This window comes from Alexandromys fortis, unplaced genomic scaffold (assembly GCF_014885135.2).
Source record: "Alexandromys fortis isolate MF-2015 unplaced genomic scaffold, M_Fortis_MF-2015_v1.1 scaffold_138, whole genome shotgun sequence".
NCBI classification, from domain to species: domain Eukaryota; kingdom Metazoa; phylum Chordata; class Mammalia; order Rodentia; family Cricetidae; genus Alexandromys; species Alexandromys fortis.
In genome coordinates this window covers 2,162,857-2,182,770 of record NW_026068034.1, presented here as the reverse complement: position 1 = coordinate 2,182,770, position 19,914 = coordinate 2,162,857, and the positions used below count along the sequence as shown (strand labels likewise).

The following is a 19,914-nucleotide window of genomic DNA, read 5'->3' as shown; positions in this document are numbered from 1 at the left end:
TCAGGGCTTTTTGTCCCAGCAACAGACAAGCATACCACTTCTATACTGAGTGGTCAGGGTGGGCCTCACTCTGGAAGTGATATTATGAAGAAGGCTAAATAGAAAAATAGACTAGCTAGAAAAAGCCAGGCTTGCCAAGAATAATGAGCTTACATGCCATAAGGAAGGAAAAGCTTAATGTGTCCACAGATGTGATAAATGGTGTGTGATGGCTAGACTCAATTATCAACTTGACTATGTCTGGAATGAACTACAATCCAGAAATGGAGGGCACACCTGTGAGAGATTTTATGCTTTGTTAGGAGGTGAATCCTCTTTTAGTCTGGACCTTTGAGGTAGGAAGATATGCCTCTGATCCAGATCTTGTGACGGGAGACAGACCTTTAATCTGGGCCACACCTTCTGCTGGAAGCCTCTATAAGGACCTGGAAGAAGGACGTTTTTGCTGTCTGCTGGGCCTTACCTTGCTAGCACATCCATTCTGCTGGCATGGGATCCGATATCTTCCAGCACACACAGAAGGCCAGCTGAGACACTGAGCCCCATGAGACTGAACAACTACCGGATCCTTGGACATTCCATTCACAGCAGTCCTTGTTGGGTTAGTTGTACTGCAGTCTGTAAGTCACCTCGGTAAATTCCTTTTATATAGAGAGATTCATTCCATAAGTTCTGCGACCCTAGAGAACCTTGACTAATACAGGCTAGTAAATAAATTCCTTGTATGTAGAGATTCATCCCACAAGTTCTGTGACTCTTGAGAACCCTGAATTTTACAGGCTAGTATGGTGGTTTCTTTGCATGAGAGGGAAGGGGAAAAAAGTGTGGGCAAGTGAATAAGTATCCTAACCTGTAAGACTCTAATTTAGAAGAATGGGTTTGGAATTTCTCCTAAGTGTTATAAGAAACAATAAAAGATTTTCATCTGGAAAGAATATATTCAGATTTAATTTTTGAAAGATCACTGTCTACATCTAAAATGACTTTAGTAAAATACAACCTTTTTGTTATCCTTATGCACATTCTGAAAATTTAATTTTTCCTTCCTTGGACATGCATGTGACTTAGGCTTTGCCAATCACAGCATCCCATTTCCTTGAACACAATCATTGGTTCAGTGTAGTCATGTGATATAAGCAGAGCCTTCCTTGTAATTTTTGGTTTGGAGTGGAAGAAGTAGCTTTGACATCTGAGATCTGTAACTGAAAGAATATGAAAGCAGCCATCTTTATTTTTTTCTTTCCTTTAAAAAAAAAAAACGTTTATTTTAGTTGGGCAGTGGTGGTGCACACCTTTAATTCCAGCACTGGGGAGGCAGAGACAGACAGATTCTGTGAGCTTGAGGTCAGCCTGGTCTACAAGAGCTAGTTTCAGGACAGGCCCCAAAGCTACACTGAGAAACCCTGTCTTGAAAAAAAAAAAAGAAAGAAAGAAAAGAAAAAAGAAAAAAAATTATTTTGTATATGTATGCATGTGTGCACATGCACATGTATGCCAAACCATGCATGTAGAAACAGAGGACAACTTGAGTCAGTTCTCTCCTCCCATGTGGGTCCTGGAGATCAAATGTAGCTGCAAGTGCCTTTAACCATTGAGTCATCTGAGCAGCAGCCATCTGGTCTACCTCTATAAGTGAACCATTTACAGCTGGACAGAAAGAAATCTGGCAGAACAAGCAGAGGTGACAGACAGTAGGACAGAGAGACCCCCTCTAATGCTGAATTCTGATTCCAGAGGTTAGCACCTTGATTTCCAAAGTCTTTTCTGCTGTACTGAGAGTATCTCATCCCTGTCTTCTCTACTAAGTGAGCCATGAATTTCTCATTTTACTTAACCTGGACCTTCTTAAAGCCAGGTATGTGAGTGTATATACTTGTAGTCCCAAGACTTTGGGGAACTGAAGCAGGAGAATCACAAGTTCTGGGCCAGTAGGGGTACATATTGAGGTCAAGGCCAGCCTGAGCTATGTAGCAAGATTACTTCAGCATCTCTTCCTTAGATGAATTTTGCTGTGGGACAATGGTCTGTACCCTGTCACTTATATTTTAAATAAATGCTGATTGGCCAGTAGCCAGTTGGCAGGTAGAATGGGGTGACCAGGTAGGAAGTAGAGGCGGAGCAATGAGAATTCTGGGAAGAGGAAAGCGCATTCTGCAGTCATGACCCAGCCACAAAGGATGCAATATGTGAGGGCCTCTTCTAAAAAGGTATCGAGCCACGTGGCTAACTCAGACAAGAATTATGAGCTAATGTAAGTTATAAGGATTAGTAAATAAGAAGCCTGAGCTAATGAGCCAATCAGTTTATAACTAATATAGACCTCTGTGTGGTTCTTTGGGACTTGATGGCTGCAGGACCAGGCGGGACATAAAATTCAGGCAACGGGATTTCTTGTGTGTGCCCAATCTCCATCATTCTGAGGGAAAATTCACTTCCATCTTGAAACTAGAATAGCACAAAGACTTAGTACATTTGCTTGGTGTGGGAGGTCATTCTGTATATGTGTTGCTTTTATTGGTTAATGAATAAAGAAGCTCACTTGGCCTGTGATAGGGCACAGTAGAGCTAGGCAGGGAAAACTAAACTGAACGCTGGGAGAAAAAAGACAGAGTTATGAGAAGCCATGTAGCCCCGCCAGAGACAGACACTGGATGGAAACTTGTTGGTAAGCCACAATATACAGATTAATAGAAATGGTTAACCAAAGATATAAGATCTAGCTAGCAATATGCTTAAGCTACTGGCCAAACAGTATTGCAAATAATATAGTTTCTGTGTGATTATTTCATGGTCTGGGTAGCCAGGAACATACAAGTGGCCTCCTACAACATTTGCCCCTTCCACAGATAAGCAATGATGATGTCTGGCCCCTGGTCTAGCAAAAAGAAACTTTGGCTATAAACACTGCTCAAAATGTTTAAGATTAGAGGGCTAGAAATTTGGCTGAGCAACTAAAGCACTTGCTATTCTTTCAGAAGGCCGGAGTTCAGTTCCTAGCACCCACATCAACTACCTCACAACTGCCTATAACTTTAGCTGCAGTGATCCAATGCCCTCTCCTGGCCTCTGGAGGTACTGCATTCACACATGTATACATTGACATACACATATACACATCATTTAAAAATAAATAAATCGCGATGAGTGGCTAAGACCCATCCAGAGATGGACCAAGACCTGACATCTGCAAAAGGATGGCCCAGTTCCCACTGTGTGGGTCTCACAGTGACTGCACCTGTCATGGCTGCCATGTGGTTAAGCTATAATGGTATAATAAAGCAAGTTATAATAACAGCATCTACTGCTATAGGTAATGCTTTATTGTTGACACATTTCCTCATTTGCTCCTTGCAGCATCCCTGAGGTAGGTATATCCCCACTTTACAGATGAATAAGCCAATCCCTACATTAGAGTACGTGCCACAGATCCCACACAAACCCACTGCTAACTCCAAACCCAGGGGACTCTGAGTAGTTCACAGGCTGCTGTCAAGGAAGGTGGAGAATAAAATGTCATCTGGAAAGGACTGCATCACCACTGGAGTCTGAGGTCCCTTACCAGGGATGGATGAGGCACGTTCACAGGCCAAGACCGGGACTGAGCAGAAGCAGAGCACACTGGGAGTACGAAGCAAGAAACAAGGTGACGGTGTCTTCAAGCCGTGCAGAGCCTAGCTTCTGATGACTGGAGAGATGTCGGATCTCCAGCAGCAGCAGCGTGTCCAGGGACTGGCCACAGGCAGCAGGACAGGGAGGAGCTGCCACAGAGCAGCACCTCCAGCACACAGCCCATGTGGTGACTATGGGCATTCGTCTTTTCACCCCATTAAGGCCTTAAGCTCTGACGAAAGCCATTATACTCCAAAAACCAGACACACATGGACAAACACTTTGCATACCATTTCTGGGAGTCCGTGGGCCCCAGCCGGGGGACTCCTATCTTAGGGCAAGGGTGAAAGCCACCGCCAATTCTACCTTTAACCTGCGTGTATCCCCACACACATTTCCTTCGTCATCCCCATTCCTTAGAATGTCGTGAAGTTAATTTTAAATGGGAGCCAGGGAAAGAGGGCTCAGCCTCCACTCTAGCCGGGGAAAGCGCAGCAGGGGCACGGCAGTGACGGCAGCCAGAGGGTAAAGACAAGGAGAGGGATGGGGGCCACGTGTCCTGCTGCCCTTCCCACCCACAAGGTCACTTTGGGAACTTTGCTCGAAGTTAAAGAAGCTCTGTGGGGTGATTGGGGGTGTGGTTTCCCTCACTGGCTACTGAGGGTAAAATTGTATGGGCAGTGTCCCCCATTCCAACCTTCTCCTCTCACCCCCCAAAAGCACCTAGGCACTGGCCCTGCCATTCATGCACACATGGACAGGTATCTAGGCACACCAGTGTACAAACACACACTCTTCCAGGAACAACGGGAAACTGAGATGGGAGAGTCCTCAAGGCGGTCCAGGGATCATGCACTCCCCAGAGTCAGCAATCTGGCAAATCATACAGCCACCACAAGGACGCAGTGCACACCAGCCCCAGCTACCTCTGTGGTGCTTCCTTCTGTCTGGGGACCACCAGAAAGCAAGTCTGAGATAGATCCTTGCTCCATTCCCCCAACTGATGGGCCCAAGATAGGAGGCCATGGCAGAAGGGTCACAGGGATCGGTCTCTCATAGGACTCAGGCAAAGGTTTGGCCCTCAGTTCGTCCGAGTCTAGAGGACAGACACTGATGTCCAGGTGATCACACAGACTCCAAGACAACTGAGCAGCCATGATCCTCTCCCAGGTCCAGTAACCCTGGTCTTGGTAGCTGCTAGTTCCGGTGACTGCTCATGGGCTAGCAGTCATTTTCCCGGCTTTAGATGGAAGTCTCATCACAGGTGGCTAGAGGAGCCCCGGTGAGCCGGATGTGGGCGGGGCTAGAGCAAGAATCTAGCAGGAAGGGTGGAGGGAAGCCACCAAAACCACTGCCCCTCTTGGCCAGAGCCAGGGGCAGCCGCTCATCTTCAGGAGAAGGAGAGGGAGGGTCTTGGCTATAGCTTGTGGTTCCGGAAGCCGGGGCCCCCAGGTCTAAGCCCACTTTGTCTCTAGCCAGAAGTTCCCTCTGTCGCCGACGCTGCTGACGGCGACCAATCAGAAGGAGAGTGAGGGACGCCACAAGAACCCCCAGGAGAAAGCCAACCAGTCCAGCCCCTACCACTGTGTGGGCCCGGTTTGAGGGCCCCTGCTGGCTGCCCCACACCAAGCTGTAAGCAGCTACCACACGGGCTGCTCCACCCTCCTGACACTCACAGGCATAAGCACCCATGGCCCCTGGGGTCACCACCACCTCTAGCCCATCCCTTCGGGGGGTGAGTGCAGTTACTCCACTGGGCTGGTGCCAGACACATGATGCCCAGGCAGAGCTGGGGGAACATGGGAGGACCACATGGCCCTTGGTAGCCACTGGAACTTCAAACACTACTGGGTGTTCTGCAGAGAGAAGGCACAGGCACAAAAGACATGAGGTTACTAGGATGAGGGGGCATACGGAAAAATGTCAGATACGAGATGGAGTTGTAGAGACTTTGCCAAAAAGGATTTCCCAAAGAGGGGACGGCCCTGGATCCCTGAATGTCATGCCTTCATGGGTCCAAGCTTTTTAATTAAATCAAAAGTGAACAACTTCCTCGCCCCTTTCTGTGTATCCCACCCACATTTCTGTGAGCCATACAAACCTCCAGGCTCTTTCGGACACAAAGACGAGACATCCGCTGACTCTATGTCTTGGACCATCCTACAAAGAAGAGAACATATGGTAACTCTGGAGTTCACACGCGCCTGCATCCTCCTCAGAGCCTCGCGGTACCACGGTACTCCTTACTTACAGCCCCCCATCTTATAAGTCACCCCTGGAGTCAGTCAGCATTCTCCCCATCACCAAATCTTTCCTTAATTCCCCTTACATTCCTTTGAGGTGTTTGCCCTGTCCAGTTCTATACATATTCCTGCAAACAATCTGTTGGAAAGATGCTTGGTGGGTCTGCCCGAAGAGGAAGAGAAGTGTCCTAAGAAGCAAGACTGGCTGTCCTAACTACAAAATCTCTATATTTAAACCTGAGTGGTCCAGGAAGGTGACTCAGCCAGTGGGGGCACTGGTTGTGCAATGAGGACTTAAGCTTAAACCCCGGGTAAAATACTGGGCGTGGGGCCAGGCTGGTGGTGCACGGCAGGGCTTCAGAACAGAAAATCTCAGGGTTACTTTGAAAACGGATTCTGCAAACAGCAGGCCAAAAAAAATTATTCCATTGAAGGAATCAATATTAAAAATTAACAGCTGAGAATTTAGCTCGGGTGCCTGCCTAGCATGTGCAGACCCTAGGTTTGAATCAGGTATGAATCGTGATCATCTCAGTGTGTGAGAGGATGGAGCAGGAGAGATCACCATGAATTTGAGGCCAGTTCAGGTTACATAGAATGAGTTCTAGCCTGACTATATACAGTGGACTGTAGTACTCAATTTTTTTTTCAAATTGAAAGACATTTATGCAACCTATAAGCCTATGAGGATTGATGGTACTATTTGAATCTTGACTTATACAGGCTGTTTTAAGTATATGCAAATGAGAAAATTGAAATATTGGCATGATATTTGATAACACTAAGAAATTAATGATTGGGTATGGCTAGAGTAGTACTGTGTATCATTAGGTAACATGGCTATTTATTTTGTATGTGTATATGCATGTGTTTGTGTGTGCACACAAATGAACATGCACATGTGTACTTACACAGGGAGGTCAGAGGACAATCTCAGGAGTCATCAGGCAGTGTCTATGGCTTTTTTCCCCTCAAAATGCCCTACATGTGTGCTATGCCCTGACAGGCCAGAAGAGGGCACAGAAGCCCCGGAACTGTGGGCCATCATGTAGGTGCTGAGAACTGAACCAGAGTCTTCTAGAAGAACAGCCATGCTCTTAACTGTTGAGCCATCCCTCCAACACCCATCAGCCCTCTTTGAAAGTGCCCTTGGATGTCAGAGATACTCAAAGTTTCATGGATAAAGTAATCTGATATCTAAGATTTGCTTCAAAACAACTGAGAATGATTGGCCATTCATTCTCAGGATTGGCCAGGCAACAATGGTGGGAGGGGTAGGCACACGGAAATTCATCATTGCAGTCTCTCTACTGTTGAATATGCTTAAAATCCCCAAAAGATGAAATATTTTTAGGATCGTCTTTATGAGATAGAAAGCCAGCCTGAAATACTCAGGGTGAGTGAGATGTCAGGATTTATTTTCCTGCGGCATATCTGAAGGTCACTGCTGAGAGGCAAATGGGTGGGAGAGCCAAAGTGAGCAGGAGAAGGTCAATGAGGAGGTGGAAGAGCAGCCCACTGAGAAGTGACCGGGTGGGGGACGGCTCAGGGGATAAAGTGCCCTCTGCCCAAACCTGATGGAATGAGTTTGGTCCCCAGAACCCACATAAAGTTGGCCACAGCAGTAAGGTCTCTATCATCCCAGGGATCCCAGTTCACCCCTGCTGACTGAGGAGGAAGAGACAGACTGGGAGCTTGTAAGCAGTGCTCCCTGCTGACTGAGGAAGAGGAGGAAGAGGAGGAAGAGGAAGAGACAGACTAGGAGGTAAAGACCAGTGCTCCAGGTTGTCCTGTGACCCCTACTCGTGTTGTGGAAATAACGTAAACTTGCTGGTACTCATATACACACACACACACACATATACAAATACACATCACACACAGCATACATAAACACGCGTGTACACATTTCCATCACAATGCATCATATGGACACATAAAGAAGTGACACGAGCTTGGTGGCCGTGGAGGTGGAGGAAGCCAGTAGAGCCATGATACACCCTGGAACCGGAGTCGATATCAGTCGCAGCCCAATGTGCGCAGCGTTTGCTGCGAGCACCTGATGGGATGGCAGTCCTCCTACTGAGATGTGCATGGGAGGGAAACCAGAGTGCTTGCTTAAGAAAGGCTGTGTCTGAGCTGCTTATGAAGCACTGTGGGGGAGTACAAAGTATGGGTTAGCAGGGGAGTTCTGCAGGGCTGTGGGATGTTATGTTAACTGTTTATGGAGATATATCACATCTGTTTGTGCTGTGGATGCTTTAACTGTGTGAAGATGTGTTTCATTTGTCTGTGCTGCGTTTGTTTAATGATGTAAGAATGTGTTTCGTTTGATTCACCTTGCCTGCCTAAGGCACCTGATTGGTCTAATAAAATGCTGCACAGCCAATGGCTAGGCGGGAGAGGGGTGAGTAGTGAAAATAAGTAGGAGGAGAGATCTGGGCTCAAGAAAGAAGGAGGAGGAGAGAAAAAGGGAGAAAGAGAGGGACATGTCTGCAGCCAGAAGTCAGGTGGCCACCAGACAGGCAGACAGACAAGGGGAGCAGGGGAAGTAGGACATTCAGAAAGAAAGAAAGAAAGAAAGAAAGAAAGAAAGAAAGAAAGAAAGAAAGAAAGAAAGAAAGGAAAAAGAAACCCTGAGGCAAAATATAGATGAAGAGAAATGGGTTAAGTTATAGGAGCTGGAGGGGCAAGCTTAAGCTGAGGCCGAGCACTCATAACTGATAAGAAGGCTCCGTGTCCTGATGTGGGAGCTGATTGGTAGAGCCTGCTACACTGCAGCTCTGCTTCAGACATGTCATGACAATCACAGGAACGAAATCACCTCAGCGGAGTGTAAAAGAAGAATCTAGGACTAAACCCTGAGGAATATCAGTGTTCAGCGGCTGGAGGAGGAGACAGCAATCGGTAGGGTGAGAAGAGACCAAAGAAGGCAAGAGGGAGAAACCCCAGCTAGGAGAGGAAGGGCAAGGGCGGGCTCTGTGAGAGCAGCTAGCAGGCTTAAAACCGAAGATGTCGTCACCAGCTGACATGGACTCAGTCCCACTGTCAGGGCAGGCCTAGCATTAATTAGGCAGCACCAGACAGACAGACAGACAGACGGACGGATGAGCTAATATGGGCTGGCAGATGGACGAGCAAGTGATGCAGACACTAAACAAGAAGTAGGCACACACACACAGGGTGGCATTAGCAGATGAGACAGGCATATGGGAGGGGCGGAGCCACGGAGGGCAGGCACGAGACCAAAGCAAAGCAGCCCCACTCACCCGCGGTGCTCCCCTGCATGGGCCACACAAGCATCAAGACGGAAGCTCCAGGCACACACAGGGTCCTGGGCCAGGATACACTCCGAGCAGCTCTGGAGACGGCCGCAGTTGCTGGTGTTCACTTGTGTTACCTCGGTAGGGGAGCCCACCAGGAGCCAACCCTACAGAAATGGAGCCAGGAGAGAAATCACGCTACATCTTCCAGGCCGGACCATGAACTGGCCACAGACTCCATTCTCCCCCCGGCTCCTATGATTCACAACTCACATGGTACAGTTTCATGCTCTCAACTGGCTGTGGCTCCGGGAACAAGGCCAGATCTTCCAGGACACTGAGCTGAGCTCCGATGCGCACAGCCCGGTGCATGTGTCCATCCTCTAGAAGGCAGGCAAAGGGCAAGAAAATGGCACGGTTGGCACTGTGCCTGCGGCTCTGATTCCAGTGCATCACAGGGGACTTCCTGTAGTGACAGTATGCACTATGCACAGAACGTGTTTGATGTTTAGATATACCTGTCCCCAGGTAGAGCACATCATATTCTTTCCCTGAGAGGCTGGTCACCCTGTGGGCCACAACTCTGAGATAGGCTGTATCTGTAGTGACCAGCAGGGGGCGGCCGTCAGCTGGGAACACGGGCCTGTCCATGAGCGGGTGGTCTCTGATGAAGGTGAGCACTCGGTCAGGCAGGGAGAGTGAGGACCCAAACTGTTGGAGTTTCATGTTGTTGGTGATACACTAAAAGAGACAGGTCTGGGTGACAGTGTGTCTCAGGGAACAGGGAGTGTCAGGGATGTTTAGCACAACACTTGTCCTTTGTGATGGCAAAAACCAGGCCTGAGATGAAGACCTGCCCCGCCCTCTCACCTCTCCAGGTCTGGGCTGGGGCACCTCGTTGTCCATGACAGGCAGTCCCCTGTTGCAGTCATGCTTTAACTCTCTAAAGGGACCATTCAGCACTGCCCGAATATCTTGGGGTCGGAAGGCACACACAGCAGAGATGGCAGCTCCTTCCCTGGAGGAGTCACAGATTGGAGCCAGGTATCTGGAGAGGGCTAGGTGACAGCAACTCATGCCTTATCAAATGAGGTCATCCCCGAGAAACACACGGGAGCCATGCAGCTGAGGGAAAGAGAGTCCGCCGGCAGTGACCACACCAACTCCGCAGACCTCCCGCCCCGTCACTCTCACCCAAACCAGGATCCCCCTCACCACTGAGAGGAAAAGATGCCATAGAAGACGGGAGTCCCCGCTCCAGGCTGAGGTCGGAGCTCGGTCATATCCTGCAGGACCCCGGAGGCCTGGCCATGCTCAGGCCCTGGACACAGCAGGTCGGCCTTTAGAAATGTTGTCCATCTCTGTTGAAGGGTCTTCCGGCCCCCTAGGTCCCCCTGGGGTGACAGAAGATCAATATTAGGCAAAACGTGTGTAGGTCAACCTTCTAGTTTCCTCCCTGACTTCACAGTGCACATGGACAGATGAGAAGACAGACATACAGAGAAGGAAGAACAGACATATAGCCTGAGAAGCCAGGGGTAATGAGATGCAGAGGCAGACAGGATTGTGATAACTGTGACAGAGACAATGTCAGGTGAGTACTGACAAAGAACCGTGACCTCACGTACTCCTCAAACACTTACAGGCTGACATCAGTTATTACACAAATTCTATACATGTGTTTCAAAGGTGCTAAAGAATAAACTAGATCACAGAGGCAGGAAGTGGTGCGGCAGGACTTGAACCCGGGACCATCATTAGCTCCTGCCTTGAACTTCTAATGTAAACCAACCTCCTGTGTAGACAGTGTGTCACAAGGATAAGTGTGAGGGTAGAGACGGAGCCCTCTCCCTCACAATTCCTCAAGCTCCGATGAAAGAAGTTTAGGTAGGGAACAGAGCAGAGGAGACAGGCAAAGCAGACCCAGAGAGGAGAAGACAGAAGGACAAACGCCAGCAGATGACACACAGCCTGGACAGAGAGCTCACCGCACACACTCGGGCCACCCGCGGGACCTTGATGCGCTCGTATGAGTTCAGCACTCGGGAGGTCTCCGTGAAGAAGAAGAAGACCTCATCATCTCCATCTTCATCCCCCCGCTCAGCCGGACTCAGGACCATAGCAGCGACAAAGGCTGGGGCTGAAGAAAGCAACGACCTCAGATCGTCACAGACAGAGCCTGGGGCTACCCAGCCTCCCCCCCCACTCGACCTGTGCCGCAGGCGGCCCTGTCCCTCTCCCCACCATTAAGCCAGGATGACAAGGTCTCTGTTCGAATCCAGTCCTCAGCACGGCCCACGGCTCGGGAGATGATCGGCTCTGTGCCCAGGAAGTTTTTCACAGTGGCGGTGTAGAGGACGCCCCCTGCAGGGCGACAGGGAGGAGACTGTCAGACACACACCCAGAAGCAGAAGCGGTCACAGGTAGAGCATGGGACAAAGCAGAGCAGCAACACACGCGACTGAGCACCCACCAAATGTCATCACAGGGGAGCACCTGCCTTACAAAAAACGGGAAAGGAAGTGCTGGAGTAGGAAGCCCACACTGAGGAACTGCCAGAGACTGTATGGTACAACAGGAACAGAAAAGCCTCTCTAGGGGACGCTGGGGGTCGCTGCGGTAACCTGGTGAGAAGCTGACTGTCCTGAGACTCCCCAAGAGGAGGCATTTGCTTTGCAGCAAACCCCATTTTTACTCAAGTTGTCCACAATGTAGCAGTCAGGGAACCTGTGTATTTTTCCGCTGGGTATGCTAGTCTGGGACAATTCGCAACTAAAGAGCACGCGGGGACTGCTTGCGGACTTGATCACAGGGAAAGTGTCCTCAGGCCCAGTGACTAACTGTAAAATCGGGACATTTCAAACAAGCAGGGCTCAAGGTCACTTTGGGAAATGCCAACCCAGTTTGATGAGAAGAAGCTCCAGGCAGCGGGGACAACAGAAGGGTGGGCTTTTTTCTTCCGTCCCCGTCCCGAAACAGCTGCGAGCACTCCAGGGTAGTAGTGGTAAGGGATTGAAGAGACCACAGATGCTTTGGTTCGGAGGAGACCGACAGCTCTGTCACCGTGAGTAACACGCGCACAGCCCAGACACAGGAGTAAGAAAGTGGCTGAGGGCAAAAGAAAGCCATGGGCATCTGGGAGGTCTCAAGCACCAAGGGCAGTCTGGAGAAAGCAAGGTGGCCAGAGCCCATCAGCTACTGTGCACAAGGCACGGTGCTGAACACATCACTGTCCTCACAGACCTCCACTGGGGAGAGGAATACGAGCTCATGTCCAGAGACCAGAAGTCTCCAACTAGTGGAGGGAGGTGGGCACAGCGGGCAATCCAGCCATATCTACCTAGGGTTGCAGCATCTTTGGAAGGGTGGCAGGGAAGTACCAGGCTTTGAAACCAGGACCCTGCATAAGCCAAGCAAGTGCTCTACCAACTGAGCTGTATCCCCAGACAGCCCCACAGCACCTCTGAAGAATAAAGTTTGCTGGTTAGAGCAAGATAGGAGAGATGCGATTAGAGGAGCCATTTCCAGGAGCACGGTGGCTTCTGGGTCAAGCACGTGCGCAGAGGCGAGGCCGGAGGCGCGGAGATGAACCCTGTTTGTGAAGTGTGCTCTGCCATGCCAGGAAAAGTAGTCTTTATCCCACACAGAAGAATAGAACTACAGAGTTGTTTTTAATGGGGAGAGTAACAATCAATTTTTTGGCTGTTAAGAAGATAACAAGGGCTGGAGGTGTAGCTCAACGGTAGAGCATTGACCTAATAAAGCCGAGGTACTGGGTTAGAAGCCCATAGTGATGACGACGATGACAACTGCAACAACGACAATCCAGTCCTGGTGGTGTGGATCTGTAATCCCAGCAGTAGGGAGGCTGACAAGAGGGTGACAGACTGGAGCCCAGCCTGGACAACAAAACAAGCTGCTGTCAATGAAGAGAAGGAAGCCATGGTAGTGTATGCCTTTCGTCACAGCGTTCTCAAAGCCGTGCAGACAGATCTCTGTGCGTTCAAATCCAGCGTGGTCTACATACCAAGTTCTAGGACAGCCAGGGTTCCACAGAGAGACCCAGTCTCAAAAACAAAACAGCAATAACGAAGATGGTTCAGCCATTAAGAGCACAGGCTGCTCTTACAGAGAACCTGTATTTGATTTCCAGCTCCCACGTGGAGGCTCACAGTCATCTTTGGACTCTAGACTCGGAGGATCCAACACCCTCTTCTGGCCTCCTTGGGTACTACAGGCATGTAGTACCCAGCCATACATGCAAAACACACATTCACATAAAATGAAAATGGAAAAAGAGAGGGAGAAGAAACCATTCCTACATTAAATTCACCATGTGATGTTTTTACTTGTGAATTCATTAGAAGAAAGTGATTTTTATGTTTAAAAAATAGAAGAGGAGGAGGAAGTAGAAGGAGGAAATGGGAAAGGGGACTAAGGGGAAAACAAAAGACAGAAAGAGAGGAGGCAGAAGAGGAATAACAGCAACAAAGAACCATTCACCCAGTTCAAGAAGAGTGGAAGTCCTGAACAAGGCAGAGAGAACAAAGGGGACAGGGTAAGAAGATATTGCTAAGGTAGAGTATGTTAGGAAGATATGAGCACGAATTGAGATATAAGAAATGAAAGAATAAACTAAGATAATTTCTCTATGGCTTATCACCCATAAGTAACCAGGACAGGGAACAATAGAGGAAGAGCCATGAAGAAGGTAGCTGGAGAGGAAGGACATTCACTTCTGGACGTGCTAAGACAAAGGGGCTTTCAAAACAGATCAGAGATTCTAGAAGGTCCGGGAAACACAGCCAGAGCCAGACTCTGTGCACATCATGTTTAGGCCCCAGTAGGAACAATGCAAAGGTGCTAAGCAGAAAGGTAAACAGGTTAGGGTGCCCTTGGAAAGACCACCTCTTAAAGGAGAGGATTCTGAGGACAGCTAAGGGGTCAGAGCAGAGAGCCAGGAGAAAGCAAGGCAGAAACTTTAGCAAGGGCTTGAAGGGGCTTGTGCTAGCCAGGGGATGCAGGAGGGCAGGGTCACGCAGAAGGAGGAGATACTTGAGCAAGGGCTTGAAGGGGCTTGTGCTAGCCAGGGGATGCAGGAGGGCAGGGTCACGCAGAAGGAAGTCAGACACCCCAGGCCGCAGATGCTCCAGAAAGGCTATTTGCTATTTGGCCAGATACCCAGCCTTGACACAATACTCAACGCAGACTGAAAAACAGCCAGGAGGCCTGGGAGACACGTGGGTTGAAAACCTTGTGGGGTAGGGATAAGAAGGGGAAATGATTTCACTACTTGAGATTTCGGAAAGGGTTTCAGCCTCAGAAAATTTCTGTTTGAACTCTGACTACCTACTAGATAATAGGATCTTGGGCAAACCATCTTTCCTAAATCCCAGATTCTTCAAATGCAGAATAGAGAGAAAGCCACCTCTCCTCAGAATGAATGCAGATTCTAGATAACAATCACAGAGCCCGAGCTAGAGTCTGACACACGGCAGGCATTCCGTACAATCAGTTACAGCTCCTTGTGAAACTTCAAAGACATATGCTTGACTTGCTGCTAGTGGAGGAGGGGCAGCTGTCAAGTGACACCCTAATCCCTCCCAGAGAAGTAGAGAAAAGAAAACTCAAAAGTTAGTCATAGGTCCCAGCACAAACGGAACCCGATGTGACCCAACTCTCTGGACTCGCAAGGTGGTAGGTGGAGAGAGAACTGACACAGGATAGCTGATTGAAAAAGGGTCCCCAGTCAGGCAGTGATGACACCACCTTTAACCCCAGCACTTGGGAGGGAGAAGCAGGTGGATCTCTGAGTCCAAGGCTAACCTAGTTTACAAAGCAAGTTCCAGAACAGACAGGGCTACATAAAGAAACCCTATCTCAGAAAGAAAAAGAAAAGTGGTCCCAAGAACAGCATACACAGAAGGCTCTAAAACCAAACCTCTGGCAGAAGCTGTGCCATGGCTGTCCTGAGAGTGGAGGATAAAAGGGGACAGGTGTGCATATTTAGAGAGCATGTCTTTAGGGATCAAGGTGATTAAACATTAATGGGGAAGAACCACAGATACGCACGCAAAAGCCTAGCTGTCCCTGGAGGCAAATGGTCCCAAAATGCTCTAAGGGATCAATACCCTGTATATCTAGCAACACTGGAACCTGCAAGTGCAGAGAACTGCCGCTCGGGGTGGAACAGAAGAGTGTCACTGACACTACGCCACTGAAGAAGGGACAGACACTCGGGGAACAGGAATGGAAGTAGCAGGTATCCAGGTGCTTTGGGAGAATCAATGGGCTCACCATGGTCTCTGATAAACACAGAAGGGACATCAACCACACAGGCATGAAGACCATGTCCACAGGAAGACATACAGTCTTTACACATTCTAGATTCTCCAAGGCTTTCTTAATTTCAGTGTGACAGAACTGCAACCTTAATGTAGTAAAATATTCATAAACGTGCAACTGTTGGGCCAATTATTGCTGAATGGATCAACCAAGTAAACATTCAAATACACATCCGGTCCAGTGATGCAGGCAACACTTAGGAAGTTTAAGTAAGAGTATTAGGTACCCAGGTCAGCCTGGGCTACAGAGTTAGACCTTGTCTCAAGAGGCTGAGGGCAAGGCATAGTGGTGCATTCTTTAATCCCAGCACTTGGGAGGCAGAGCCAGGGGGGTTTCCAGGCCAGCCTGATCTATATAAGGAGTTCCAGAACACCCAGAGCTATATAGTGAGACCCAGTCTCAAAAACAAACAAACAACAACAACAAAACCAAAAGAGCCTGTGGTCTGGGGGTAGAACTCAGCAGTAAGATGCTTGCAAAAGCCCTGGACTCTAACCTCAGCACCAAAACAAATGACACTAAAAGCTAAAATGCAAAAGAGAGCGATGAGGTGACCACGGCACAATGACCACAGTACTATGTAGAGGTTAGTGAAAAAGCTGATTCAGTCCTATTTTTATAAAGCTTATTTAAATATATCCATAGAGAGGAGCTGGGGGGAGCACTCAGCGGATAAGAGCACATCTGTGCAAGCATGAGGACCTGAGTTCAGATCCCTGGCACCCACATAAAAAGCTAGCATGATTGTATGTGAGCCTGTAGTCCCAGTACCATGTGGGCAGAAACAGTGGGATCACGGAGCTTGCTGACCTTAACCCCAGGTTCCACGACAGGCCCTGCCTCAAGGGGACAGAGCCGAGTAACAGAGTAGGACTTCTGGCATGCTCTGGTAGCCTCCACACTCACATACAAAGGGACTCAAACAGATGTGTGCACACACCACACCACACGTAATGTGTGTATGCATGCATGTGTGCATGTGTTTGTATGCATGTATATGTATGAATGTATATGGTCTTCAGACAGATTATTGAAGACGGTATAACTACAGTGTTTATGATGTTTGTTTCTGACTAATGTTATTAGAAAAATTGCTTTGCCTTGGGTTTTTTGAAAAAGAATCTTCCTGGGATGGCTCTGAACTTTTGATTCTCCTGATATAACCCCCAAGTGCTGGGATTCCCAGTTTAAACCACCTTCCTAGTTGGACTGTTTTCCTTTGGGGGAAGGGGTAAAAAGGGTTGAGACAGCATCTTATGTAACCCAAGCTAGCCTCACACTTCCCATGCAGGGAAGGACAATCTTGACGTTCCTGCCTCCACCTTCCTTAGCTTGAGACTAAAGGTATGTACCTCTACACCTGGGTAGTTTCTTTTTAAAAAAGAAATGCTTTACACTTTTGTAGTCATTGTTGATTTTTTGAAGTTATCGCCTCTTACTTTTATAACCCAGAAATTAACACACTTTGATTTCCAAATCAGAAAAAAACAAATTAAAAATATATTGAAAGACACAAAAGATGAGAACTCACAACTGAATAAAACATATAACTGTATATGTAACAGGTCCCTGCTTGTCCGGGTGGCCTGTGGACACTGGTCTCAGAAGGATCAGCCACCCTAAAATTAACAGGCTAGGTTGTGCATCCAGCAGCAAGTACTTATTACCCATCGGATTTCAAATTTCCATCTGGGAGGCTGGAGAGATGGCTCTGTGGTAAAAGCAGTTACTGATCTCACTAAAAGCTTGGGTTTGATTCCCAGCAACCCCATGGTGGCTCATTTCAGGGGACCTGATGCCCTTTTCTAGCCTCTGTGAACACCAAGCAAGCACACTGCACACAGACATACATTCAGGACAAACACTCACACACATAAAATAAAATAAATCTAAAATAATTTAAAAATAAACAACACACTATCTCCTTTTGAAGCCTAAGATGCCCTTGAACTCCAGGTCCTCTCAAAATGCTCACTTTTATAGGAAATTAACACTAGGGATTATCTGTTTTTTAAAGAAGATTGTGAACATGCTCTAGTTTTCCTTCATAAGATCAGACTCCTTCCTTCCTTCCTTCCTTTCTTCCTTCCTTCCTTCCTTCCTTCCTTCCTTCCTTCCTTCCTTCCTTCCTTCCTTTTCTTTCTGTTCCTTTTTGGACATGGTCTTATGATGCCCAGTCTGGCCTAGAACTCATTATGTGGCTGACACTGGCTTTGAACTCCTGATCTCCCACCTTCTCCTTCTCCCTAGTGCCAGGATGACAGGCCTATGCTACCACATTCTGCTGGCCAGACAGTCTTTCGAGATGGACAGTTTCGATTCTATCAAACGTTTTCCACTTCCTTATCCTAGAATTAGGTCACCGGGATACCTTTCTTCGGCAATCTATTTGTAAGACACAATTGGACAGAGATCCTGTGTTTACCCCTTATTGCTCTCTATGGGGCATGCAGGATCCTATGCCTGCCATGTTTCACTGTATGCTTGCTTGTCCAGGAGCAGAAGGGGATTAAAGAGGTCGGATTTGACCTAAGATGTTGGCGGCAGCTGTACACCTGAACACTTTCAGGACTTCTTGGCAGAAGCATTACCACCAGCAGGGATGGTCCTGGAATCCATAAAAGAAAAGGTACTGGACAGGTTTTTTTTTTTTAAAAAAAAAAAGAAAGAAAGAAAAGAAAAAAGCAGTAGCAAAAGCTTCGGGTCACCGTCACAGAAACCTGACTCAAAATGCTGTAGGAAAGACCAAAGGCAATGGGCTGCTGGCTCCTGTTTGGATGCCTGGGTGAGTAGTGGTCTCTGAGATCAGGGAGAAGGATGGTGGGTGTGCAGATGAAGATGATGAGCTAATGTCGGGGCATGATGGTTGTGAGATTCAAGCACAGCTGTCTGAAAGGCAGCTGGATGATGTTCTCCATCCAGGTAAGGTCTGGGAGTCAGGTAGGGAACCAGGGGCCCTCGGAATGTGGTGAGGAAGAAGCTGCGGGGCTGGCTGAGATCACAACTGTGTGGACGAGAAGAGGTTTCTGGGCGGAAGCCAACCTTCAAAGAGCACACATAAAACAAGGGAACTGCCAAGGACTCACCAATGAGTTCAGGCTACTGTGAATCGATTGCCAAAATAGTCACATTTTTCCTAGAATAAGTATCACAAATAAAGACACTGAGATGATTTTGCTAATTTTATCTGACTACAGTACAGATAAATGTCATATTTCGAAATTGAACTTGCAGCTAGACATGGTGGCCTATGTCTGCTGTCTCAGCACTCGGGAGACTGAAGCAAGATGACTAGGAGGTCACAGCCAGCCTGGGCAACAGAGAGACTTGTCTAAAAAAACAATAACAACAATAATAAACCCTAGAATTATTAGGTTTACCCAAAAAGAAATACAAGTACCAGGAACAAGACAAGCTGTTTGACATCTCCAGGAGAAATGCCAATCAAAATACAATCAGGGCCTAGGGTGGTGTACATCTTTAATCTCAGCACTTGGGAGGCAAAGGCAGGCTGAAATCCCTACAAGTTCAAGGCCATTCTAATCTACTTAGCCAGGTCCATGCCAGCAAATGAAACACGGTGAGACCATGTCTCCACCACCCCTCAACAAAAAAGAAAGAAAGAAAGAGGAAAAGGAAAGGAAAAATACAAATCAAATTGGACTTTAGATAAGAATTTTTAATTAAATAATAGTAAAATAATAACTTTCAATCAATAAAATAAACTTAAAATGAAGCTTGCCTCCTTAAGCTACATTCTAATATGAATTTTCTTCCTGCTGAAACAAAGAAGCTCTCCAGAGACTCACACACGCTTAAGGAATATTGCTCTGAAGAAAGTACACTTCGTGCTCCTCCTTCATGTTTCTTGTCTTGGTACCAATTCCGCAGACTCTAGCAATGTTTACAACAGCTACAACTCAGAAATCCTTCTTAATGACCCCAGCAACGAGTTCAGAGCCAAGAAAAATATTGACTGAACTGTTTTATTCAAACATGAATTAGTACAAACAAGGTCTCATCGGTTCCAAAGTAGATGGTGATCACCATGATGTCTGGATGCTGTAGCTTCTCAGCTCTCTGCTTGCTTTCAAACACAGAATCACCATCCACATTACTGGAGAGTGATTTAATCTGTTTATCTTTTAAGACTTTCCCTAAAAACAAACTTCTACCTAAGGAAAAAAATTCACATTTGTAGCCCAAGTCTCAACTTTTGTTTTATATAAAATATTTTATATAAAATATTATACAAGCTGGCATGGTGGTGCACACTTTTAATCCCAGCATTCTAAAGACAAAGCTAGGTGTAGTTAGGGCGCCTTTTAATCCCAGCACTCAGGAAACAGAAGCATGGTGATCTCTGAGTTCAATGATAGTGTGGTCTACAAAGTGAATTCCAGAACAGCCAGGGCTACACATAGAAACCCTGTCTCAAAAAAAAAAAAAAAAAA

The 19,914-nt window shown here is 47.5% G+C and overlaps 1 protein-coding gene across 1 annotated transcript in view; it reads right to left on the bottom strand.

Moving 5' to 3' along the window:
• Positions 1–3,229: 3,229 nt before the first annotated feature.
• The window catches only part of Sema4f (ssemaphorin 4F), a 28,831-nt gene continuing 12,146 nt past the window's right edge, over positions 3,230–19,914 (bottom strand). The window contains exons 6-14 of the mRNA XM_050164967.1: positions 11,360–11,479; positions 11,104–11,255; positions 10,331–10,509; positions 9,986–10,133; positions 9,634–9,856; positions 9,389–9,498; positions 9,122–9,282; positions 5,711–5,769; positions 3,230–5,465 (exon numbers count right to left, since the gene is read on the bottom strand). Of these exons, the coding sequence (XP_050020924.1) occupies positions 4,852–5,465; positions 5,711–5,769; positions 9,122–9,282; positions 9,389–9,498; positions 9,634–9,856; positions 9,986–10,133; positions 10,331–10,509; positions 11,104–11,255; positions 11,360–11,479 (1,766 nt within the window). The 3' untranslated portion in view covers positions 3,230–4,851. The remainder of the gene's footprint in view (positions 5,466–5,710; positions 5,770–9,121; positions 9,283–9,388; positions 9,499–9,633; positions 9,857–9,985; positions 10,134–10,330; positions 10,510–11,103; positions 11,256–11,359; positions 11,480–19,914) is intronic.